This window comes from Drosophila montana, unplaced genomic scaffold (assembly GCF_035044405.1).
Source record: "Drosophila montana isolate Dmon_TW-CO22-7 unplaced genomic scaffold, ASM3504440v1 contig_3200_1, whole genome shotgun sequence".
Classification (NCBI taxonomy): Eukaryota; Metazoa; Arthropoda; class Insecta; order Diptera; family Drosophilidae; genus Drosophila; species Drosophila montana.
In genome coordinates this window covers 6,318,153-6,344,159 of record NW_026998080.1, presented here as the reverse complement: position 1 = coordinate 6,344,159, position 26,007 = coordinate 6,318,153, and the positions used below count along the sequence as shown (strand labels likewise).

The following is a 26,007-nucleotide window of genomic DNA, read 5'->3' as shown; positions in this document are numbered from 1 at the left end:
CTTCGGCTCATCACTTATTGGAAAGTGTTTTCAATAATAGTTATTCGTATCTTTTACATTTCCCAATTAATGTTCGGATATTATTATATCTTAAAATAGAATTTTAAAGTGGAAAAGGTCTACATCACAAATAGACGGAAAACTACCTCACCTTACGTCATTTAGATATGGCTGCTATAATAAATGTTTGGGCTGCCGGGTTAAGCACTGATTACGAGGCTAATGATAATTTTACTCTGTATATGAAGTGAAGTAAAGAATGTATAGGCGTTTAGCATTATTAAAAAATATTTTGCCATTTCGCAGTCTCTGCCTAAGGTTTTTTATTCGATCTGTTGTTAGTTGTTCTAAATTTGTGATCGATCAGAGGTATGAGAATTGTATTGTTCAATTTTAGGCAAAAACCAGTTTAATTTTTTTATGTTGGATTCGAAGAAGAACAGCGATGGTTTTATGTATTTTCATTTGGCTTCAATTTTCTCCATTTTTTTTTCATTTATCGCAGCGGTTATTATATCTCCGATATTATTTTGGAGACGATAAAACACGTTGTCAATCAGATCCAGACGAGAAAGTAGGCTGCAAAGCACACAAATTAGAATTTTCAGAAGTAATTAAATGAATTGCATAATTGTAGATAATTACAAGTCCAGATCTGACTCGATTTCCGTATTTTCCTTAATGAGAAGCCTGCAAAGGACAAAAAAATATTCATGGAAATGTTAAAAGAAGTTTTTTGAATTCAATTTCTTAACTTACAATTCTTCAAGCTTGCTTTCATCGAGCGGCTGGTTTAATTCATGTCCAGCAGCCCATTCCGGATAACGGGGTGCCTTAAAAAGCCCACAAGTCACTCTAAACAACAGCTTTCTTATATAATACCATAAGAATGACGGCTGGAAGCCAACAGTCGTTGTGGCTGTTCTATATGATAACACGATGGCGGCAAGGAACATATTCTAAAACAAGGTCAAGTTTTATAGAGCCCAACTAAGTAAAGCAGCTTACCATTAATACGAAAAAAATTAACAACACGTAGGTCAGAAAGAATATGGGACCCAATATTTGGGACTCGTGTTCCAATTGAAAGTAGTCGAAATCAGTAACCAACAAGCGCAACATTGTTAAGAAGGCAGTTGGAAAATTTCGAAAGTGTTCACTCGTGGCACCAAAAAGGAGAAAGCCAAGATTTCCATAGGCATAAAAAGCAATGAGGAACATGATGGAAAATGCCTCCAAGTCAGCTGAAGCCTAGAATAAAAAGTTTAAGCCAATTATATAGATTAAATTACAATATAAAAGGACTATTACCATCTGCATAGCAACGCCAAGGGTTCGTAGAACTGGATTAAAGTCCATAAAGCTAAGCAGATTCAGCCAGGAGAGAAACAACAAGATTCCGAAAGCATCCTCATGAAGCGAATACGTTAGGATGAAGTAATCCAATGAAACGAAATGGTTAGTTACTGCGTTAATCTGATGATCGATTATGTGCACGTAAAAAAATAGATAGATTGTATAAATGAGCGCCACATAAATTATCTAATGGAAGAAATATTCTTTAAGAAATAGAGCAACAATATTTTCGGGCTCAGCTTACAACTATACAAGGTATTATCAATATTTGCTGTTTTGTAAAGTAATGCTTATAGCCTTTCAGATAGAGTTTCTTGATCTCAACGTAGGTATAATACAAATTGATTACATATACGACAACGGCGCACCCCACAATGAGTCCACCAGATGAGGTGAAAATTGGATTCGAATAGATGGATTCCGAGTTGTATTTTGTATTTATTAGGCCGGTGGGCAATATCTCGAAAATTAATCTGCAATTTGTAGAACATTATGTTGAACAATATTATCGATAAGGTTAGGAAATAAAATACTTAGTGGCAATTATCAGATCCAAATTTAAGTTAATCATATTCATTTCAAGTACAACGACACGTGAACCACGATTCAACCACTCAATTTTTTTAAGGTGTCGTATCAGGCCCATATTGACATCCTTATTGTATGATAATGGTCTCACATACCCTCCGCTGTGATAGGTATGTACCCTGCCCCGAATAGGTAAGGCATTTAGCTCATCCATTGTTTTATACTCAGTCCTGCAGTAAGTTGGATAGAGAGAGGGAGAGAGAGAGAGAGATAAACATAATTACTTTTATGGAAATTTACATTTACCCCTTATAGAACGGCTCCTTGAACTCATTGTCAGCCGAATAAGCCGCCATACATGTGTTATAGTATCGAGCGAAAGCATGATGCACATGGCAACTGTTACCTTTTACACGAATCTGTCGTAGTCTCGGTGCTCCAAGTAGTAAACTTTCATTTAGAAATAGACGACCATACAAGGTGGGTCTAGTGTTAATAAAACGTGGCTGCCATTTAACGCTTTCATCATAGACGACGCCATGCAGCAAGGGAAGGACCATAAATTCCATATAATCCCAGAAATCTGGTATTGTAATGACCTGATCGAAAGATATAGTCGAATTTCTCGGCGTATAGTCAGTTCTTTGAAGTAGTTGCCGCAAGCTCCTGGTAAAATCATGCTGGTGATGCGTGGTCAATCCATTGCCCATTAAGGTTACGGCTATCAAGTAAATATTGAAGATGATCAGATGCAGCAAGGCATATTTGGTACCCTTCTCCGTTGTGTAGGTCAAGGCGCCGTACGTAGATTGCAACGGCTTCACTTTTTCCATTTTTCTATTTCTTCAGTTAGTTAAGTTTATCAGATAGTTTGACTTATCAATTATGATTTAGTACGACGTTTAGTTCTATGCTGTATATAATTTAAAATAGTTTACAAATAATAGAAAGCATCGCATAGTTCTTTTAAATAGCGAAATTTAGTTGCTGGGGAACCGAAATATTGTGTTGGTAATACTGTTCTTTTCGATTTATAGTTATTGTTTTCGGGTTTTTTTTAAATATTGTTTTTAAGGTAAGCATCATTGCTATAAATGTTTATTTACCTTTCGGTAATAAGATATATGCCGACATAAAGCTTAATCTAACCGCTGGTCATCAAACCATAAACCCGCCAAGTTGCCGCATGCTATCGCCAAATCGTAATCTGCAAGACATTATCGGCGATAAGCCCCAACTTAGTGGCATATAGCCTAAATATTTGCTTTACATTTGGTTAACTGTGTCAGTTTTCCAACTCATGTATTGTGGCGCGGTCAAATTTCTTGTGCTTAGTCCAAAATCCTAACTAAAGGTCAGCAATAAAGGTAATGTTCCGACTCTGCATTCAATTAAATATATAGTAAAAGTGAATTTGAAATGAAAATTTGACTGACTTAGACAAATAAATACACAAAAACGTGCAGAATTGTCGAATCTCACAATATCAGTTCTCCAAAAAAATAAATTTCTTGAGTGCATTAATTCAAATTTCAGAAATACAAAATGTAGTTCATTCGAAAAGAATTGCTTATATCGCAAGCTTCTATATGATAATGTTTGTAATTTTAAGTATTGATAGATTAGTTGGGGGGTTTTTATGCTCGAGTCGGATATTGTTAATGTGCTGCTTACCCTTTCACAGATGACCTTCTCCAGCATTGACATAACAACTGAGAAGTCGTCGAAAAAAGGCGGCGACAAGTGGCCTTGGTATGGGGCGCCCATCTTTTGTGTAATCTGGTTTACGCTTTTCTATGTGACCGCCATACCAAGCTTTTTCTCCTATCCGAAAATGATCTATGTGCAAGATGAAGGCAATCACCCGGATGAGTTTATAGGCGAGCGTGCCAAGATTCAGTTGGCCGAGTATTCGGCGATTGGTAACAAAATGACTGGATCGATAAATAATGAGGAGCATGTCGTTAATTTTCTGCTGCGAGAGGTGCAAAAAATTGTGGATCAGTCGCGCACCGATCTATATGACATCGTTTCGGAGGTGCAGTACTCCTCGGGCGCATTCTACCTGTGGGATGCGGCCACCAGCTATGACAATGTGTCCAATGTTGTGGTCCGGATCTCAAGAAAGGATACAGCCAATGACAACTATTTGTTGGTTAACTCACATTACGATTCAGAGGTGAAAACGCCGGCGGCAGGTGACGATGGCGTCATGGTGGTCATAATGCTGGAAACACTGCGCGTAATCGCACGCTCCGAGAGACCGCTGGCTCATGCCGTGGTCTTTCTCTTCAATGGCGCCGAGGAGTCGAACATGCTGGGCGCCCATGGTTTCATCACAAAGCACAGATGGGCAGCCAATTGCAAGTGCGTAGACTCCGGCTATTCTTGAATTAGTAAATCTTGAATCTATCATTCGTTTTAGAGCGCTTATCAATCTGGACTCGACGGGCTCGGGTGGTCGCGAGGTGCTGTTTCAAACGGGACCCAATCATCCTTGGCTGATGAATTACTATAAGAAGTATGCGCCACATCCCTTCTCCATAACACTGGGCGAGGAGCTGTTCCAGAATAACTTTATACCATCCGATACGGACTTTCGCATATTCCGCGACTACGGCAATGTTCCCGGCCTGGATATGGCGCACGCCCTCAATGGATATGTCTACCACACCACATACGACAACTTTAAGAACGTGGCGCGCGGTACCTATCAGACCACTGGCGATAACGTTTTGGCCTTGACCTGGGCGCTGGCCAATGCTCCTGAGCTCGATGATACCTCTGCCCACGAGAAGGGACACGCTGTCTTCTTCGACTACCTCGGCTGGTTCATTATCGTCTACACGGAATCTGCCAGCATTGCTATTAATATAGTTGTTTCTGTGGCTGCTCTAATTTGCATTGGCATCTCCGTTTATTTTATGACCAAGAGCAATGACGCGGATGCACCGAAGGCTGTGGCCGTGCGTTTCGGCATTATCTTTCTGGTGCAGCTGGGTGCAGTGATTATTGCCTGGGGATTGACCATACTCGTGGCTGTCTTCATGCATGGCGTTGGCCTCGGAGAGTCCTGGTATTACAGCATTTGGATGACATTCGGCCTGTATTTCTGCCCCATGTTCTTTGGACTGGGCTTGCTGCCTGCCTTCTACATAGGCTGGACCAAGCACAAAACAAACATGAAGCTCAACCAGACCATTGCCTGCTTTATGCATGCTCATTGCATTTTAATTGTATTCCTTTGCCTGCTCCTGACAGGTCTGGGCATACGTTCAGCTTTCTTTCCGATGATAGGTTTGTTCTTCTACACTATCTCGATGATTGTGCAGTTGATCCTTAAGGTGACCATTAAGAGTAAGTGGTTCATCCAACATTTGATGGATTCAGCTAATTGGTATATACTCTTCTTTTGCAGAGAGCTTCTTTATGTCGGTACATTTGGCTTGCCAGTTGTTGCCTTTCTTCTACTACACCTATTTGAACTATGTCTTTTTGCTGGTATTCGTACCCATGCAGGGACGCGATGGGCCTGACAGCAAACCAGATATGCTGATTGCAGCCTTCATCGCCTTGATGACGATGCATTTCGCTGGATTCATAGTATGTCCTTAAGGAAAAAATAATATTATTGCTTTGCATATATCAAATCTTCGATTTACAGATACCAATTTTAAACAAATTCCGCAAATCGAAGATCTTTATCTCAGTGTTTGGAGTACTTACCATTATATTCATTATATTAGCCGCCACGCCTGTGGGCTTCCCTTTCAAAGAGGATCTTGCCGCACAGCGCTACTATGTTTTGGTAAGATCCTTTTCCATTGATTCCAGATCCATCTTAATCCAACCTTTCATTTAGCACACCCAACGCACACGGCACAATGCGGATAATAGTATAACACAAGAAACTGGATTCTATATACAACCCGTCGATACTCGATACTCCGAGCTTTATGATACAACACTTAAGAATGTGGAGCCCGAGAGCTGGATCACGGATAATTGTGCTTCGGAGCCCTATTGCGGTCTACCGCTATATAATGGACGTTGGTTGGATTGGAAGTAGGTCCCAAACGTTAATTTGGAATAATCTTAACTGACCTTAATTATTTTGATCTTAGGGATTCGGCGCGTTGGATCTATAGTACGGCGCCAGTGCTTCCGGTTGTCACAGAGCTCAACGAGATATCGAGACAGTCTATTAGCCTGAACAAAAAGCGTTACGAGTTCAGTTTAAAGGCTGGTGATCGTATTGTCATGTACGTTGATCCCATGGAGAAAGTGAAGATTACAAACTGGTCGTTCGATGAAACCGTCTTGGTGGACGGCCATACTGCGCCATATTTTATATACCATGTCTCCTCCATGATTAAGGAGCCCTACAATTTCTGGCTGGAGTTTGAACACGATGCAGCCAATACAGATGGACCGTACTTCAAGCTGGCTGTGAGTGTGCATTTCCTTCATCATCCGGAGTATTACACGAGCGAGTTTAAGGAGTTTCTTAGCACCTTTCCGGCTTGGACATATACTACCGATTGGTTTTCCTCGTATGAGAGTTGGATTTTTTAAAAGCTACAAACGAATAGTTTACAAATTTCCGTAACTTAATAAATTATTTAAAATATATTTTAACACATATATAAGCTAATCGTTTCGTTAGGAGTTAATTTCAATTAAATTCTATATTTTTAATTTAAATACAACTTTTGTTCGTTGGATGTCCGCTTGTGCGAGTATCATATGTGAATTTGTGATTAGAGTATGGATGAATACGAAAACTTAACAACAGTTCAGATTTCCGAACTATGAGTAGTGAGTTTTGAATATCAAATGTTAAATTAGACATTTTAGCAGCTCTTAGAGTTGCCAACTATTGTAGGAACCAATCCATGAGTTGACATGCGTCCAAGATGGAAACCTGGCCAAAAACTCTCGATAGTCTTCCTCTATAAACATATCATCGTGTATTCTATGTCCCATTATGGCGATTTTAAACGTTGCTCCAGACCAATCGGTACTTTCACGCTGTTAGAATCGATTATACAAAATAAGAAAATTCAACTATGAAGAAGGGAACAGCATTTGAGCAAATCTTACCTCAAATTCCAAATTAAAGCGCAAGGGTGTCGGATCTAAGGCATAGGACCAATAAACGTAGTGAGGCGGCGCCAAAGACTTTTCCAACGGCTCCTTGGTGAAGGTCCAATCCACCAGTTTGGCATTATTTACTGGATCGATAAATATGCTTGCATGATCCGGCCCAGAAACCTCTAATGTGAACATTATATTCGTCGACGAAGTGCTCTCTTTGTTTATTATGCTCAACGTGGGCAAATAGTCCTTGTTTGGCTCGGGACCAGGCACCCAATAGCTATTATCTCTGCAAAGATTAACAGGTTTTAATTATGGTATAAAAACTTAATGTAATCTTTGGCACTTACATTGCCTTCAGCCAACGCGAGCTGTAAATGGGAAAACCGCACAAAATTTCCGTTTCACACGTGGCACGATCAGCCTTTGTGAAGTTGCTTCCATCAAAGAGTATATTATCCAGCGAGTTAGGATGCCGATCCATGGGCATCACATAATAACCGGCATCGGTATGATTAACTGTGCTTGCAGCATCTGCGTTGTGGAAGGTGCGTGTCGTGTGCTGAAATTGGGAAGTAAAAATAAGACATTGAGAATAAACTCTTTAGATAAACTACGCTTAATGCATTACCACAGTAAAGAATCGCTGAACTGCTGTCTTCTCCACATATGGGAACGCCGCGGGCGTGGCAGCCAGAATAATAACGATTATCGTACAGATGCCAAATAGCGAGATGATGGTCTTGGATTTGCGGAACAGGCAGAGCAAGGGTATCAGGAATGGAGATAGCAGCAAACAAAATAGGGCCGTAAACCCACCAATAAGTATTTCCGGATTCGAGCCGCTTTCGCGTCCCTGCATCGGCACGAATACAACATAAAAGGCATAGCAGCAATATGTGTAGAACATGAAGGGCAGGAGTTGGCAAAGACAGTGAGGTATGAGCCACATAAAATCTGTAAAAATAAATAGTTGCTTATTAAATCGACAAATCTTTGTGGGACAATAAACAACTCACTTGTTTTATGTGCACATGTGGCCATGTTGAGCAGAACTGAAAGCGTGTAGAAGCCAATGCAGATGAGCAGAATGAAGGCCGAACGTATGTTAAAGGACATCATTAAGATAGTAATCACAGTCAATATTAAGCAATGCGAGTGCATCAGAAGCTGAATACCATATCCAAGTGGTAGACCATGCTAGAAAATAAATAATAACAATCAATAATACGCAAAAAAAAGTAAAAAAAAAAACACTCACCTCCTTGGTGCGACTGAAGTAGATGGCAGGCAGTATGCCCAAGCCAAAAAACATGGGACAGAAATACAAGCCAAAGATCATCCAAGTCTGTGAATACCAGGCCATGGATAAGCCCACGGCATCCAGGAAAAAAACTATACATATAACGAGGCCCATACTAAAGCAAACACCGCAGAGCTGAAGCGCAGCCAAAATTCCAAACTTGGCAAATATGCGACGTCTGAACATGCCCGTATTGCTGGCCATACTCCAGATATAGGCGACGATCGTAATGAGCACCAATACACAGATACAAATGTTGATAATAACTCCAACATAGTCCGGATAATAGATGAAAAACCAGCCCAACACATCAAAGAATATCATGTGGCCTTCGGCATATTTCTGAGAAAAGTATAAGATTATTATAGATAAATTATAATAAGATATGCTGCAAAACTTACCGCTGGATCTTCCAATTCGGGCGCATTAGCTAGGGCTTTGATTAGGCCCAGCAGATTATCTCCGGTCAGCTGATAGGTGCGACGAGGTATCAGATTGAAGCGATCGAATTTCGTATGATATACAAAACCATTTAATGTATGAGCCATATCGAGACCTGAAGGCACAAGAAGAAATATTAGAGCCAGTTCACATTGGCAACTGTGATCCTTTGCTTTACCAGGTATTTTGCCATAGTCGCGGAATATGCGATAATCTGTCTCTGAGGGAATGAAACCGTTTTGAAACAGTTCCTCGCCAATTGTTGAAGCAAAAGGATGCGTGATGTGATTACCATAGTACTGGAATAAGTTATTCAATGATTTAAGGGTAAACAAAAGAAACTGAATAGTTGATTAGGTACCTTCATTAGCCAGGGATGATCGGGTCCAGACTGAAACAGAATCTCCCGACCGCCGCTGCCAGCTGAATCCAGATTGACCACAGCGCTATAAATTGGTTTCAAAAGAAACTTGGAATTAGATTTCAATCTGAGTAAACATTTTGATTGCTAACTTACCGCACATTATGAGCCCAGGGATGCTGCGTGATGAACGCATGCGAGCCCTGGAGAGGATTCTCCTCGGCGCCGTTGAAGAGAAAGATGAGCGTATAGGTGAGTGGCGTCTCATATTTCGTTATCACACGCAGCACCTCCAGCATGATGACACACATCATGCCAGAGTCACCGGCACCAGAGCTGCCGGGCACCGAATCAAAGTGACTGTTGATTAGCAAAGCTGCCTCGCTGGTTGCATTTTTGGGTGAGAGTTTTACAACCACATTTTGGACGCTCTGATAGACGTTCACCATGGACCAGAGCAGGTAATTGCCGGAGGCTATCTGTACGTCCTTCTCAATGTCGTACAGATCGGTGCGAGCGCCGTCAATGATCTCACTGATCTCGCTGAGCAGGAACTGGACAGCGACTTGCTCATTCGCCGCACTGCCCACAACTTTCGGACCGATCTTTGACAGCCTTAGCAGTGTGCCCTCCGCACGCTCGCCAATAAACTGACCCGGCTGCTGCAGCTCATCCTGCAGCGTCTTCAGCGGTGGCATTCGATGGAAACTGGGCACCACCACCAAATAGAACAGCAGAAACCAAAATGCCACAAAGAGCGGCGCCCAATACCAGCCAATTTTGCTGCGATTGTAGATGATTTTCATGTTCTCATATTTGGAGTTCATCTTCTCGCTAAAATGAATAATATATAAAGAATAAAGAATGAGTGTGAACATAACATAACCCCATCGCGCCACCACATTTGACTCAATTGACTGACGAGTGCTGACCATTGAAAATGAATAAGCCACAGTCATTGTCAGCATCATGAAGAGGGTGGCGATAAAATAATTAGGAGCTGTTTTAGGTCTTTAGTGGCTATCCATTTCCGCAACCGAAAATGTGTGAGCATGATGGTAATCAAGTGGCTGAACAGCATTGTCGGTGCTTGTGGGTCTCAAGTGGACTCAACTCGAAGCTGACAGCATGATACATTCGTGATATATTACGCGATTATGCGAATCAATCACAAGTACTCACTAAGATTGATGCGTGAAAGGGCGCGACGTAAACAACTGTCAGATAGTCAAATGAATTATCAAAACAGATTCATCAATGAACTTGTCCAACTTTAATAATATTTCAATAAGATATCAGTAACTGGCGCAGTAAGTATGTGGAGAGTTCAAGTATTTCCTGCTAAGTAAACAATTTAAACTGAAACACATTGAAATGATAAGGCTAACCAGGCTAGACGGTCTTCTGTTGCGCATTTGTGTTTTGGTGAACTCATCTTTAGATCGATTTTGTCATAGTTATTTCAGTTTCGTCACTAGCGTGAATCTCAATGCAGGGGAAGACATGTGTTGGCCCAGAAACATTAAAAAAATATTTAATTTTTCATCTGGACAGCTGATGATTTGCTCGTAAACAGGAAAAAATACAATGCAAATAGGGAAAATAACAAATTAAATTTCATCAAACGTTCAACAAATATTCATTTGTGAACTAATTCTAGACATAAGCAATGCGAAGCAGCCGTAAATTAAACGGGACACATTTTGTAAATTTTAATGCGATATTTCGTTTTTATTTATAGCGAACCCGGCGCATAATATTTAAGTTTAATGATGTGCTCTATGCCGTTCGCATGAGTTATCTGTGTGTATCTGAAAATTTGACAAACATTGTAGAAGGATTGAATCTGCAATACCCTGTAAAGCAATGCCCGATATTATAGTAGCTCAAGAGATCTAACATAAGATTCAGATAGTTTGCGCTCACGCACACTTCACACAGAGGCTGCGGATTTAAAAACTCAGACAAGCTAAGTAGAGCTTTGAGTGTAAAAGCACTAATACACATACATTTACTCACTCACACAACCTTAACGTTTGACTGCCCCATAGAAAGCCTCTAAGTGCAGTTGGTGCAAAGAAAAATGGTGCTGTGACGCATAGCTAAGAAAAATATTTGTATAAAAGAAAAATAGAGAATTCGGCCAAATGGTTACAGTCCGCATGGCCTATAAACAGAAAAGTGTTGGATGTTTTTGAGAGTGAAGCAAATAAAAGGCAATTTGTGCTTGTGGCTAATGATTAAAGTGCATGCAAAATGCAATTGGGGTCCCTTCGACAGCGACCCATTTATAGCAATGCGCCCCGTGGCCCTCAGGGGCCAGCCGCGATGCGGCGATTAAAAGCGGCCGTCAGACCGAGACGCAAAAAAAATAAATTCACATTGCAGACAGACAGACAGAGGGGTGTGTGTGTAAGTGGAGCACACTCGTTTCGCAATACTCGTAGTTCATCATTGTGGTTGCAGAGCAAGTGTTGGTGGGACGTGTTCTTAATCGATTTAGCATGCAAGTGTTTTAATCAGTTGCGGCCTTAGCTTATTTTTATTTTTGCTTCTTATTGTGATTGTTAATTTTTTTCGGAACTGAATAGAAAGAGTGAGTGTGTGTGTGGCCACGCCCACACAGCTAAATTGAAATAAAACAAATAAGCAAACTGGAATCGTAGAGCCATGCAAATGAGTTGTGTGGGGGAGGTTCAAGAAAATTCTATTTAAAGACTATCTAAATGGGAAGAAAATCCAAACAGTCGGCGCGGCGACGGCAATCAACTGTGACAATAACAGCCGCAACAACAACGACAACAATAACAATAACAACAACGTTTGTTTGGATTGTGGCGAGAGAAACGAAGCGGAAGAGGCAGCCCAATCCGTAGTATCTGACAGATACAGATACAGCAACAGCAACAGCTACAAGCTACAGCAAGCTACATGTGCGACACATGCCGCAAGGGCCACAACATAAGAAGTCAATAACCTGCCGCTTGACGCTCTGCAACTTGCCACACACACATAAAGACACCAGCGAGAAGCACACGAAGAAGACCAAAAGGAAGTTGCGGTTGTGTTTATGGCTGTTGAAAGAAAGCAACCAACTGCCTCGCACCACAAGAAACCAAACAAAATGGTTTGAATATGAAGAGTACACTCACTGAATACACTCAGCACAATTGTTTGCGAGTCGAGTCGTGTTTTAAAGTCAACTCTAATCCTTATTTTCTATAATTTACACTCACTTTTAATTATGGATTCGCGCAAATTTAATGAGCAGAACACTTGCCGTAATTAAACACGAGTATTTATATATTTGAATATATGAAAATTTTGTTCAATTTGTTTTGGTTGCCTATTTCAAAAAGGCGATGACAAAATGCTCAAAATCGGCCAACGGCAGCGGCAACATGTGCCATCAGCTGACACGAACAACACGAGAGACAAGAGACACAGAAACGCACAACAACCACAACTGACGCCTTCAGCGGTCGCCGCACGTCTGGCCGGGCACAGAGCGACACAGCAGGAGACTCGCGCAGGAGAGAGCCCCCATGGCAAAGAGCAAAGAGCTGATCACAGCGCGATCCACATATAAGAGCAAATGAGAACTTGTTGTGCTCATCGAACTCACTTGATGATCATGATGTTGTCGTTGTTGGCATTGTTATTGTTAACGTTGCACTTCGACATGTTAGCACCGAATACGTAATCCCAATCCTGTCGAGCCACAAAGAGTTCCAGCTGCTTCTCTGGACTTAAACGCGTGCCGTCGGTTCGCGTACTAAACTCTTGACCAGCGAATAGCAGTAATTTTATACACAACTCCCGAATTTATGGATTTTAAGTGGTTGAGCCTCAAGAGCTGCCATACTATGGGCTTATGATAAGCCCACACATAATCGAATTAATCGAGCAAGCAAATTAACGATACGAGGGCAATTCCGTTCAATTTTCCGTTTTTGCAATATCTTAATCAGTTCTTATAAAGTACGGAAAGTTTGGTATTTTGAGAAATCGCTTGATTGATCTTTTACAACAAGTGTCTTATTATTAGAATAATTTTTTCATTTGAAATTCAAATTTTCAAGTTATAGCATGATGGGCAATATTTCATATTACCTTTGCCGAAAACTGATATAAATGCTATGTTGTTAGTTTTTTTCTGATCGACAAATCGATAACTGGATTGCGCGCTCAGAATTAGATAAGATATTTTCATGTTGGCTACATTTGATTAACGTATGATTAATTTAAACATGGGGTGATATTCCTTAATTCCTTCTTTCATTTCAAAAGCATATTCCACCCCTCGAACTTACACTGCGGCGCTCGGGGCCTAGTTCAAAGGTACGGATTGGCGTTTATCATTGTTAAGGAAGGGTCGCGTGAACCCATATCAATTCGAATCGCAAGCGCATAGATACTGGCAGCAATTGGCTGGCCGATAAGCCTGTGACTTCACCAATAATAAGCCAATTTAATAATTATTGGCGCTATAATTGATAAGTGCTTGGCGATAAAGTTCTCAAATGCTTTGGATTAAGGTACAAGTAAACATGCTCTTTGATTTCTATGCTCTCAACAAGTCAGACATTGCCGGGCTCAGATTTTGCATGCGATAGGCACATTCACGCAAATAAGTATGCGCACAGACCTCAACTCAAACACAAAAAACGAATACGAAAAAAAAGGTGTGTTTGATACAAAATTTGCAAAAATGTTGCCCAAAATTAAAAGTTCTGTCTATTTAATTCAATATTTTGAGTAAAATGTAGAATTTTCAAGCTAAAGTTTACCACATTTATATATTCGGAATATACTTTTGTATGCACACATAATTCAGCGCTATATTATGCCATTCAGCATTATTTCAGATTGTGGCAATCTTATGTATGCGACCTTGATAAACGTAAAAGGAGAGCTTGTGAACATGCGAATATTTGCAATATGATTGCTGATATTTTGGGAATATGAGTAATATGAGTTCAAGAAGTGTAATAATTTTTACAAAGTTACTGGAAATATGTGTCAAGCTCTTATTTCTGCTTGCTTGCTCAACATTTTCTCTCTTGTTGTTATAATTATAGATTGAAACGGACTTTTCTTTCTTTAGATCTTAAGTCAGAAATTAATTGCTTTTAAAGCTCTTCAACAATTTCTTACAAGTTGGGATTTATTTGAGTATAGTACTAAAAATAAAACTGTGTAGCTGCCACTTGACGTTGCTGTCGCGCAGTCGAGCGCGAAAATAGTAGTTGACATAATTTTGGATCAGGTAGCATCGGCGAGCGAGTCAATTTCCCAGCGCTGAATGCATTCGAGCGTAACTCAGTCGACTCACACATACAAATGGGCATTTAAACAAAATGATTTAAATAACGAAAACAATTTGTTAATCAAGTGAAATCAAAGTAATTCGCTGCTCTGCTCGATTCCGAAATCCAAGCACAAAGCGCACATTTTCAAAACAGAAAGAACAGATATGGGAAAACAAAAGAATGGAATGACACATAAACTGAAATGGAATCAACGGCAAACAGCGCAAAAATTAATTAGTCAAGTCTATAGAGGAACATGCATTACAAAACCAGGGAGCAGAGACAGACAACAAACAAGAGGCCAGAGACAAGTGACATAGCCAGCCAGGCACAACAGCTGCCTATCATGATGTCTCTGACTCTGTGTTTGTCAATCTGTATCTGGGTTCGGGCCCAGGTCTGGATACTTAGTCTAGTCAGTTAGTCAGTGAGTGGGAGATGCATCGTGATGACGCTTAATATAGGCATGGATCAGAGCTAGTGAAACGCAGTATTCATAGGCTATGCCATTATCTAATGTGGCCAATCGGTTATTGGATGGATAAACGAGTGCAGTGCGAAAACTTCTAAGGCTCCATGCCGCTAACAACAAAGCGAATAGTATTTTCGCAAGATATCATACTTCTTCGTCATAAAGATAAAACTCGTTAAATAAAAAAAAAAGAATAACAAACCAGAAGAACAAAAAACAAGCCATAATCGTAACACATTATGGACTACTACACAGGTGTCTAAATACTACCGTAACAACAAGTGCGATAATAACATCCAATAAGACAAAAATCAAGCTGAGTTCGGTGTTCGAAGGGTACAATAATTGCGCTTGTTTATCGTATCACGATTCGATATTGAATTCCTCACGATAACTCTGACGTTCGCTATTCCCTAAATACCCCCATGCCCATATTTTAAGAGTCGTTGTGCGAATTAAACCTTCATTTGGGTAGTTCCAGTGACGGCTGGAAGACGTGGTCGATCTTACGGATTCACCGTGACAGTGCTGTGTAGTGTTGAAATACTCGAAGGATAAGCATCTGTATAAATCATACAAATTATTAAAATGGGTGTACGTATGAAATGAAATAACATGAAAAATACAATAAGAGCACAATATTTCATTACTATTTCAATTTTCCGAAACGATGAAATACGTGATGTTTGCTTTAATGTGATTTGATCTGATGAACAACAGAATTGACTGTAATTAACAATATTGGTGGACTTCGTGTTTAATTACTTGCAATTGCAAATTAGAAATAATGCCAAATCATTTGATTAAAGGGAATATGTAGTGTTAAAGAGCTAATTTAAATAACAATGAAACAGAAATTTGCTGATCTAAATTTTACGAGGTGTAACAATTTTTGTTCGTAGTTTGATACGAATTTTGCCTTTTGGCGTTTGCCTCTTTATTTTGCAACCAAATTTTTAGTGTAGTTAAAAACAAAAGAGATTATCTAAAAATTGATCTGGTTACTAAGTTTCACATTGCGACTGTTTCTAAACTCTAATCTAAACGATCAATTCCAAATTGGCTAACTCAAGTGTTAGGCACGTTTTTAACGTGTGCAAGATCCTAACTTATCACACTGACCAAGCCGAATTCGACTTATATTAACTAAAAAAAAAAAATGTGCAGGTAATCGTTATTTCCTTAGATAAGCACGATTACTTTGGCTATAGCGAATAGATCAAAGAAGCCGCACGATTTGCAAATTTTTATTTTTTATCGCTTGTTGCCAATGTTTGGCGATGTCCAGCGCCTAATCAATTTATTGCAGTAATCGAATATTATCAGAATACGTTGACCACACGCCCATATGAATCATGTATGAAACACGCGACGTGTTTAGATTTCAATGTCAGCCATTGTTCCAGACGCTACAGCTGAAATCTATTTGGCGAAATGTTAAAATTTCGGAGAAGAGGTGCTTATCAGCGTGCCCATAAGATAATAGGAGTACAATAACCTAACTGGGGGGCCCATAATTTAGCCTGTTGCCATAACCATTTAAAAGAAATTCGACCTTAATGTAGAGCGTGTCATGTAAACCCCAAAGTTCGCAATTAGCTCGGTAATTTCTCTGATTAGCCCTGACATTCGCTCATTGCGGGCAATCAGTGTGCACCCTCGTTCGACGATTAGATATCGAGTGGCTGTCGGGAAACGCCGCTTGACCATTATAGCAGCTATAAATATCATTTAGAGCTAGTAGTTAGGCACTTTCCTCATAATAATTAATAATAATCGATAAAAAAATTAAATAAAATGTTCTTACACTTTCGTGCAGTTTAACTCCAAGTACCATATCGATGTGGACTTTGAGGTGCCCAAGAAGCTGCAATGGTACTATGCACCCGCCTTCTTTGGCTTCTGGTTTGTCATTTACCTGTCGCTGGTCAACACCCAGATCAATCACATGCCCACGCCGCTGTTACGCACCGATGAGGCGTCCCATCCACGAGATTTCATAGCACAGCGAGCTGAGGATACGCTCATTGAGTTGACACGGATTGGTCCACGAGTTGTCGGCAGCATTGCCAATGAGGTAACCACCGTGCAGTTCTTCAGGGACGAAGTGGCCAAGGTGCAGGCCGAGGCGAACGATCGCTTCGAGTTCGAGCTCGATGTGCAGCAGGCGAGTGGCGCTTACATGCACTGGACCATGGTGAACATGTACCAGGGCATACAGAATGTGGTCGTCAAGCTGAGCGAGAAGGGCAATACGAATGAGAACTATCTGCTGATCAATAGCCACTATGACTCGGTGCCTGGGAGTCCAGGTGCTGGCGATGATGGCTCCATGGTGGTGACCATGTTGGAGGTGATGCGCGTCATTGCCAAGTCAGATGAGCCACTGGCCCATCCCATTGTCTTTCTATTCAATGGAGCCGAGGAGAATCCGCTGCAGGGCTCACACGCCTTCATTACGCAGCACAAGTGGGCCAAGAACTGCAAGTGGGTGCACATTGATTTTAGCTAATCTTAACTTGAACATCGATCAAATCTTACGCAGAGCTCTGATCAATCTGGACTCGGCAGGCAGCGGCGGCCGCGAGATACTGTTCCAGTCGGGGCCCAATCATCCCTGGCTCATGAAATACTATCGTCAGGTTCCGCATCCCTTTGCCAACACATTGGCCGAAGAGATATTCCATGCTGGCTTGATACCATCCGATACAGATTTTCGCATCTTTCGCGACTATGGCGGTGTGCCCGGCCTGGACATGGCCTACATATTCAATGGCTATGTCTATCACACCAAATTCGATCGAGTAAATGTCTTTCCACGCGCCTCCTTCCAACACACCGGCGACAATGTCCTCGCTCTGGCTAGGGCTCTGGCAAATGCTCCCGAACTGGATGACATAGAAGTAAGTCAGTTCCAAAAAGCTTTTGATCTCTTCAGACAACTTGATTTGCTAATTTCCATGTCATGTTTTATCCCACTAATTTCAGGCATACGCCGAGGGCCACAATGTCTTCTATGACTTCCTGGGCTGGTTTATAATTTTCTACACGGCAACCACAAGCATTATTATAAACTCGATTGTCAGTGGGGTTGCGCTTCTGGCGATTGGCATCTCCGTGTACTTCATGTCCGTCAGATCCGGCTGTAGCTTGTCGGGCGTTTTGATGCGATTTGGTATTATATTGGGCATACAGCTGGTCTCTCTGGCTCTTGCTGCGGGCCTGGCTCTTTTGGTGGCGGTTTTCATGGACGCTGTAGATCGATCACTGAGCTGGTTTACGCAGATGTGGCTAATAATCGGTCTATATTTGTTTCCAATTATCTTTGGCATGAGCATTTTGCCCGCCCTCTATATGGAGAAGACTAAAAGGGATCCGCTCAGCCTCGGATTTCGTGTACAGCTCTTTATGCACTCCCATTGCGTTTGCTTAGTTATTCTGATAATAGTTCTGACATCCATTGGCATACGGTCGGCCTATTTTATAATGTTGTGCGTGCTGTTCGATATTGTGGCGCTGGTTGTGAATCTGGTTACCAAATGGCATCGCAAAGGTTGGTCTTTAAGCTGATTAACCGGACAAATGTTTTAAATCTTAACTATCCTATATGCAGCTTATTGGTTTGCCATTGCCGTCATGATCTGTCATATACTTCCCTTCACTTACTTCACCTACATCTGCACGGTGGCACTGAAGACACTGATACCAATGCAGGGTCGTTCGGGTGGCTCGTCTAATCCGGATTTAACCGTGGCCATCCTAATGTGGTTGTTTTCGCTCATGTTTGCGGGCTTCATTGTGAGTACTTAATTCGCAACAATATTGGAAGCAGAAGAGAAACAAATTTGACTTTGATTTAGGTGCCACTCATCATGTTCTTCCGGAAGACGAGAACGATAGTCCTGTGCTTCCTGGCTGGCACAATTTTGTTCATCATTATTGCAGTCACGGATGCAGGCTTTCCATACCAACCCAAGTCATCTGCTCAGCGCTACTCCTTGATTGTTAGTTGAGCTTTTAAATGGATGCTATTACTTTTGGGTCATACTAAATTATTTATCTCATTTTGTAGTATGCACATCGAATACTGCATAATGCTGATGGCACGACACGCACTGATGAGAGCGGAGTTTATGTGTATCCTCAGGATCGAAGGTTCAGTATAGCGGAAGGTTTGTCTTTTTGCAGTTCCATTAGCTTGACAACCTTAATATTCTCCATTTCTCCAGATGAAATCAAGACAATTGGTCAGATACATAAAGTCAGCGAGTTCTGCGAGGAGGAAATGTTCTGTGGCATGCCATTATATAATCATCGTTGGCATAAGGCTCGCGAATATAGTCTATGGATACCAATTAATGAGCAGCCACAGATACCGACGGCTTATCCCACTTTGACTCTGCAGGAGACCACAGAGTTGGATGGCTCAATGCAAAGGCGATTTAACTTTTCCTTGGAGGGTCCCGATCACATGACCATCTTTGTGAATGTGAAAAATAATGCCAAGCTGCTGGATTGGTCCTTCAATGAGACGCTTATAAAGGAAAATGAGCCACCGCCACATTTCGTGTATTTTTCCTATGGTCTGGATAATAGCGCCCTTGAGTTCTACATCGACGTTGAGGTTCGTTTAGTTTTCCAAAATTCATGGATCTTTTGTGCTGATCCGTTTATATACATTTTAGAAGACGACATCAACGTTTGACACACCCACCCTGGAAATAGGCATTGGTGGTCATTGGGTGCATCATGAAATTGCAAGATCTCAAGGCTTGGGCGCACATCTCGACCGTTTTCCGTCTTACACCTATGTACAAGCCTGGGTAGGCACTTACGAGAGCTGGTACTTCTAAAGAGGCCATCAATAGCAATAACAAATATAACTATAATAGATATTGGTATTCAAATACTAAACTAATTCAAAATTAAATGATAATCGCATTGATAGAATCTGATAAATATATATAATTAGTAGCATGCTTTCGCAGTAATATGTAGTCTTACGAACGTGTTTAACATGTGTAAAAATGCAATATTTATGTACGTATAGATTTCTAAAAACTAAAAAAAAAAAATAAATTAATAAAAAACAAAATTTCACATCTTATATGAGTTTTTTAATCTCAAGAAAACCAGAACACCGATCTTCGAAGTGCTGTATCATTTGATACTTGTTTCACACTTTTCGCAGCATCCAAGCTTCATCGGTGGAAAGTGAATGTTTGTTTTGTAATGTATGTAAACATTCATGCATGCGTGTATGTATGTATAAATGTCCGGTTACCTACATACATGCATAGATACGTACGTATATACATACACACATACATACATACATACACACATACATATGTACATACATACACACATACATATGTACATACATACACACATACATATTTACATACATACACACAAAAAATACTATAAAGAAAACCAAAAAACAAACACTACACTACTAGCTAAGCATGAAAAACTGCAGAGCCTACTTGCATTCTTGAGAATCGAGGAGTAGAGCACTTGGTAGAAATTCGTTTTATTTAAATTGGCGCACAGCGGCAAATAAACTTGGTCTGCGAAACAAACATGCATGCATACATAAAACACACACGCCCCCACACACACACAGAAACACACACATACACACAAAAACCAGCCGTGTGGAAGCGGCCTATAGAATACTTTCACAGCTAGTATTTTATAAATATCAAGCTAAAAATTTAATCAGAAAAATGATTATGTAAGCATGTAAAAAAAGGATTATTAGCTATTAAGTAGACATCGGACAGTATAAAAGGCCGTAAATTTCATGTACTTATTTAAAGGTCATGTTAGCGATATTTCTAATCGTGTGTTTTCAAATTGTATTTCGTGCATTGATAGAAGATTCGCATTTCGCCAACCTCTAGTTCTAACTAAATAAAAGAGACACGTTCGTTCGATAAGTGTGCGTATAATGACTTTAATCAGTATATATAAGAAGTGTGTTTCATATTAATAAAATCATAAATCCATTGTAAATTGTTGATAATGTATTCTTATAAACACAAAAAGCTTCCATCCAAACAAGCTCATAAGGCGCTATCTAAGGCAGTCTACAGAGACTTCCAATAAAACTTCTTTATAAACAACTGTACTTTTCGAGAATTGAGATATCGGGAAATATACATATATTGCTGATTCAAGCCTAATGTCGGTAATTTATATCGAAGACTGATTAATGTGTTTGAAGTGAGTGCCGCCAATAATATAACAGCTTCCTATAGGGCAATAAAATAGACTGTTTCCAAAAATGGGCAGGCTTGAAAGTAACGTGAATACGTATAATTTTATAGGGGTATATTAATTTTCATAATTCTAAGCAATTTTTTTGATTAGTATCAGGGTTGTCCTAGGCTCTAATATTCTTCAAGATTTCTTTTTGTAGATCTAACAACGCATTTTGTAATTAACAAAAAAACAACCTTACTTAGCTACCCTCGCACAGTCTTTAATCAGACAATCAAATTATATGATTTTATTATTACCGAACTTTTCCAGTGTTTCATATCAAAGTTATGTTACGAACGGACTTGATTGCTATAAAGTAGCCCAAAATACGAATTACGGAGTAGTTCAAATTTGCCAAGCATTGGACTCACCAAACGAAAAGTACAGCAAGCGAACAAGATGAGTGACAAGGATAAGCTTGTAAATACAACTGATTAATTAAACAATTCGACTCTATTAATTTTTATATTTATATATTACAGATTTGCCATGAGTCTGGCCAACGATTTGTGGATAACCCCCGAAACGGAGCTAAAAATGAACAGAACAGAAAGTTACCCTGGTACTTTGCAAGTGGATTTCTACTTTTTTGGGGGCTCCTCTTTTTTGCCGTCGTGATACCATTCTTCTATCGGTTACCCACGGCCCGAACGGTAGAGGACGCACACACAAATGAATTTATAGCGGAACGTGCGTACCAAAATCTTTACCATCTGTCAAATATTGGTACCAAAATGGTCGGTTCTAAGGAAAACGAGGTTGAGGCTGTACAGTATCTTCTGAAGGAGCTTAACCAAATTAAAGATGAATCACTAAAAGATTACTTCGATATTGAAATTGACTTATCTGAAGTCTCCGGTCAATTTAAATATGCAGATCTGATTATCTTGTATCAAGGAGTTCAAAATATTGCTGTGAAAATAGCTCCAAAAAACAGCAAGAGCGAATCGTATCTCCTTGTTAACAGCCACTATGATTCCAAGCCAGAAACTCCGTCTGCCGGCGATGCAGGTTTTATGATTGTCACGATGCTAGAAGTTTTACGTGTGTTGGCAAATACAAAGCAAACCTTTGAACATCCTATAGTCTTTTTGTTCAATGGGGCTGAGGAAAGTTCTATGCTAGCCTCACATGGCTTCATAAATCAACACAGATGGGCGCCACACCTCAAGTGAGCTATATTTTATGGAATTCATTTATAATTTTATTACATATTGAACTAATATATTTACAGAGCCGTCGTTAATCTTGATGCTGCTGGAAGTGGAGGGCGAGAATTACTCTTCCAGAGTGGCCCCAACTATTCTTGGCTTGTAGACGTAAGACAATTAAAAAATCATTATACCTTCGTACCAAGATTCTCTGTTTAATTGCAGTATTATAATAAGTTTGCCAAACATCCCTTTGGCACAACATTGGCCGAGGAAATTTACCAGTCTGGTGCGCTGCCTTCTGATTCGGACTTTACGATTTTTAAAGAGCACATTCCAGGTACGTAGAGAATGGATCACGAAGGCGTGCTAACAAAGTTAACCTTTGATATGTATGATATAGGCTTAGACATGGGTCAATGCTACAACGGTTTCGTATACCATACCAAATACGACGTGATCGACGTTATTCCTCGAGAATCCTTGCAGAACACCGGTGACAATGTCCTTAGTCTGGTTCGAGGATTGGCTAATGCAACCGAATTACACGACACAGAAGTATTTGATAGAATCTCAAAATGTTAGCACTAAATTGTATTCCTTCTTGTTTAATTTCATTCACAGGCTCATAAGAGTGGACACGCTGTGTTCTTTGACTTTCTAGGAATCTATTTTGTACACTATTCAGAGGCTACGGGAATATCGTTGAACTATGGCGTCGCCGGAGCTGCATTGATTTTAGTTTTCATTTCAATGTGGCGCATGGCAGCTGTTTCCCACGTTTCCATATGCGACGTGGTGTGCTGGTTTATATTGGTCCTAATCATCCAGGTTATCTCCTTTGTACTCGGACTGGCTCTTCCTATTGTGGTATCAAATGTGTTTGACAATTTGGGACTATCGCTGACTTACTATAGCACCCCGTTACTGGTGATTGGTCTTTATGTGTGCCCCTCACTCATTGGCCTTAGTTTGCCCATAACTGCATACTACAGTATCCAGTGCAATGTAAGTTTCTGATCTTGTAGGGAGGAAGTCGCACGTTTTCTAATAAATTGTCCCTTTCCAGGATAAAATCTCAACAGCTTATCATCTCCAACTGGTGCTGCATGCTCAGGCTGTTATCCTAGCTTTTCTAGCCATTTGTCTTACATCATTTGGCTTGCGTTCCTCTTATATTTTCGTAATACCACTTGTTTTCTATGTTGCATCCTTGGTCTTGAATTTATTGACTACTCTGCACGATCGTGGCTATGCCTGGACAGGTCTGCTTAAGGCAAGCCAGATAATTCCTTTCCTCTACAGCAGCTACCTTTTCTATCTATTCGTGGTGGTAATTACACCAATGACTGGCCGATCGGGTAGTGCATCCAATCAGGACTTATATATTGCAGCCCTGGCAGCTATAGGAACTGTCCTCTCGTTTGGTTTCTTGGTAAGTCTGCGTAGCGAGCCCTCTACTAAATATGCTTTTAATTTTTTTTTGATAACACAGATCCCTCTTATCAATACTTTCCGACGACCCAGTTTTGTGGTGTTCTCTCTGCTTGCAATCACAGCCATCGCTATGTACTTAGCAAGTAGCACACAAATCGGGTTTCCCTATCGGCCACGGACCAATGGACAACGAGTTGCATACCTGGTTAGGCTCCCATTGGTTTTACTTATTTAGTTCGTGATCCTATGAATGCCCTTTTAATTCCAGCAAGTGCGAAACATGTTCTACGAGTACGATGGAACTCTCAGTAAGGACGAATCTGGTTATCTATTTAGTTTTCAAGATCGACGTGAAGAAAAACCGTTCTTGGGCTCAAACGTCAATCTGACTGGATTGGTTAGCATTAAATCGAGATGCGAGAAGCATATGATGTGTGGAATGCCTTTGTATGATTTTCGCTACGTTGATAACCGGCTGCAAAGTAAATGGTTGCCACGTTCTGAACCCATTGTACCACCGGGATTGACCACATTGAATGTGCTGAGCAAGACTGTTCTTAATTCAACCACTGTGCGATTTGAGTTTAGTTTAATAGGCCCCCCTCAAATGAGTCTCTTTTTTGAACCCTATGAAGATGTGACAATTAGCAACTGGTCGTTTCTACAAAGCTATCTTCAGAATCCCCCATCTTTTCCATTGTCGTACCATATATTCTTCAATTACGGCATTGATAAATCACCTTTAAGCTTTTTCGTGGAAATTTCAGTAAGATATTTTAAAGTATAACTTTAGTAAGTCTGTTTATATTTCCATCCATTTACTTTAGAAACGGAATGGAGACTTTAAGGTACCCCTATTTCAACTTGGTGTGCAGGGACATTTTGTTGGAAATAAGGGCGACGCAGACAGTGTGAAGTTTGCATCTCAATTCCCCTCCTATGCGATTCTTGCCACTTGGCCATCCTCTTATTACAGATACATATTTTAAATTAAAAAAGTATTGTAAAAATAATTTAAGGTTATTTTTTAAATTATAAATATCTTTTTAACACAAGTTTTAGAAATTAAAAATTGTTTTCTTATTATGCTTAAAAGGCAGTACACCTTAGACTGAAAAATATAGTTATCGAAAATGGAATTGAAAATTTTTAAAATAATTTTAAGTATTTGTATCCTTATTAAAAATTGGAATAAAAAAGTTATGTACCAGAATTTTGACCTGTTCTTCGGCGATGAAAATTGTAAAATTGTTAGAACATGTTTATCTTTGTGAAGAGATTTAAGTTTTAAAATTTGTTCATCAAACTATTTTCCTATCATAGTCAAAAATGTTTGGGAGAAAATGGACAATTAACCGGCACACTGGTTATAAGTTTTATATAATCTCATTTATATTTTGAACACTTTAGTCTGCTTTGCATGTCAACGTCATTGCTTTACATTAAAAACTGCCCTAAAATGTATGCGGTATTTATTTGATTGGGAACTTACCAAATTGAGAGATGAAATTGTATTCCTTGGCGAATTGGTCGTATTTGTTAAAGAGCATTGCGAACTCCGCGACGTGTTCACAAATGTTAAATTAAACTTTTCAATTAAATTGCCATCTCTTTCGGGTTGTTGGTAATAGCCCATACAGTAGATGGGAGATAGGACTGCTACACATTATTGGTGTCGCCTTTTCAGTTTTCATAATTCAAGCCATTATATTCTAGTGAGCCTTGATTAGCTGACAGATGTGACGGTCCATGTTGGCGTGTAGAGATTTTATACCGGAGTATCCTTGGTATCATCGCGGCTAAAAAGTAATGTAGAGAATCTCTAATTACTCATTTATTGACTATTTAAAATTATTCTATGTATTTAAATTATTATAATTGCTATATCGAAGATACAACGAGCGATTTTTAAGCACTTCCGATTTCATTGAGCGTCAGTTACAGAATACTAAACCTCTGTACGATTCACTAAGTAGTCAAGAGTTTTTTGGACTTTCAAACTTGGCCAAAGACGAGAAATCACTCGATTCCGAATTTTATATAAGAACAATCTAGTTACCCAAAGGAGCATAATTTCTTTACACTATACATTTTCGATATTGCTTGTTATCGGCATAATAAAATCATTTCATATACATGAACAAGCTATTAACCCATAAATCTATCAGGAAATAAAAATTGGTATTTTGATAAGAAATTCCCCAGTTGAGGTTTCGGGTATAGTTTGGCGCGTGTCGTGTTTAATTTTGAAACATTTTTCTATATTTATCCACTTAGAC

At 39.9% G+C, this 26,007-nt stretch overlaps 4 protein-coding genes and 1 pseudogene across 9 annotated transcripts in view; 3 read left to right on the top strand and 2 right to left on the bottom strand.

Annotated features, from left to right (window-relative positions):
- Positions 1-282: 282 nt before the first annotated feature.
- Positions 283-2,791, bottom strand: LOC135431328 (polycystin-2-like protein 1). Its single transcript, XM_064686407.1, has 8 exons — positions 2,191-2,791; positions 1,890-2,114; positions 1,601-1,829; positions 1,312-1,542; positions 1,009-1,251; positions 760-959; positions 646-690; positions 283-579 (listed from the first exon to the last, which is right to left on the bottom strand). Exons 1-8 carry the CDS (start codon positions 2,715-2,717, stop codon positions 462-464), a joined length of 1,818 nt encoding a protein of 605 aa, XP_064542477.1. The 5' UTR covers positions 2,718-2,791; the 3' UTR covers positions 283-461.
- Positions 2,792-3,178: 387 nt separating this feature from the next.
- LOC135431276 (endoplasmic reticulum metallopeptidase 1) lies at positions 3,179-6,459 on the top strand. 2 transcript variants are annotated; one of them, XM_064686295.1, is made up of 7 exons: positions 3,179-3,251; positions 3,569-4,251; positions 4,310-5,241; positions 5,303-5,487; positions 5,549-5,692; positions 5,747-5,949; positions 6,009-6,459. In XM_064686295.1, exons 2-7 carry the CDS (start codon positions 3,569-3,571, stop codon positions 6,457-6,459), a joined length of 2,598 nt encoding a protein of 865 aa, XP_064542365.1. In that variant the 5' UTR covers positions 3,179-3,251. The 2 variants fall into 2 exon arrangements, with proteins under 2 accessions (XP_064542365.1, XP_064542366.1); XM_064686296.1 differs by lacking the exon at positions 3,179-3,251 and adding an exon at positions 3,398-3,481.
- Positions 6,460-6,484: 25 nt separating this feature from the next.
- The window catches only part of LOC135431277 (endoplasmic reticulum metallopeptidase 1), a 43,611-nt gene continuing 24,088 nt past the window's right edge, over positions 6,485-26,007 (bottom strand). Inside the window, exons 2-12 of one of the 2 annotated variants that reach the window (XM_064686297.1) lie at positions 25,221-25,527; positions 9,243-9,920; positions 9,087-9,171; positions 8,904-9,024; positions 8,686-8,840; positions 8,243-8,626; positions 8,001-8,181; positions 7,613-7,938; positions 7,332-7,543; positions 6,988-7,270; positions 6,485-6,915 (exon numbers count right to left, since the gene is read on the bottom strand). In XM_064686297.1, the coding sequence (XP_064542367.1) occupies positions 6,748-6,915; positions 6,988-7,270; positions 7,332-7,543; positions 7,613-7,938; positions 8,001-8,181; positions 8,243-8,626; positions 8,686-8,840; positions 8,904-9,024; positions 9,087-9,171; positions 9,243-9,913 (2,586 nt within the window). In that variant the 5' untranslated portion in view covers positions 9,914-9,920; positions 25,221-25,527 and the 3' untranslated portion in view covers positions 6,485-6,747. Of the gene's footprint in view, positions 6,916-6,987; positions 7,271-7,331; positions 7,544-7,612; positions 7,939-8,000; positions 8,182-8,242; positions 8,627-8,685; positions 8,841-8,903; positions 9,025-9,086; positions 9,172-9,242; positions 9,921-12,322; positions 12,581-25,220; positions 25,528-26,007 lie in introns of those variants that run through there. The other variant, XM_064686298.1, reaches the window with a different exon arrangement.
- LOC135431275 (endoplasmic reticulum metallopeptidase 1) lies at positions 11,400-19,887 on the top strand. 4 transcript variants are annotated; one of them, XM_064686290.1, is made up of 9 exons: positions 11,400-11,498; positions 16,690-17,357; positions 17,416-17,773; positions 17,859-18,423; positions 18,484-18,668; positions 18,731-18,874; positions 18,943-19,042; positions 19,100-19,494; positions 19,556-19,887. In XM_064686290.1, the coding sequence occupies exons 1-9, from the start codon at positions 11,415-11,417 to the stop codon at positions 19,721-19,723; spliced, it is 2,667 nt and encodes an 888-aa protein (XP_064542360.1). In that variant the 5' UTR covers positions 11,400-11,414; the 3' UTR covers positions 19,724-19,887. The 4 variants fall into 4 exon arrangements, with proteins under 4 accessions (XP_064542360.1, XP_064542362.1, XP_064542363.1 ...); XM_064686292.1 differs by lacking the exon at positions 11,400-11,498 and adding an exon at positions 11,720-12,213; XM_064686293.1 differs by lacking the exon at positions 11,400-11,498 and adding an exon at positions 13,595-13,624.
- Positions 21,540-24,717, top strand: LOC135432523 (endoplasmic reticulum metallopeptidase 1-like; annotated as a pseudogene).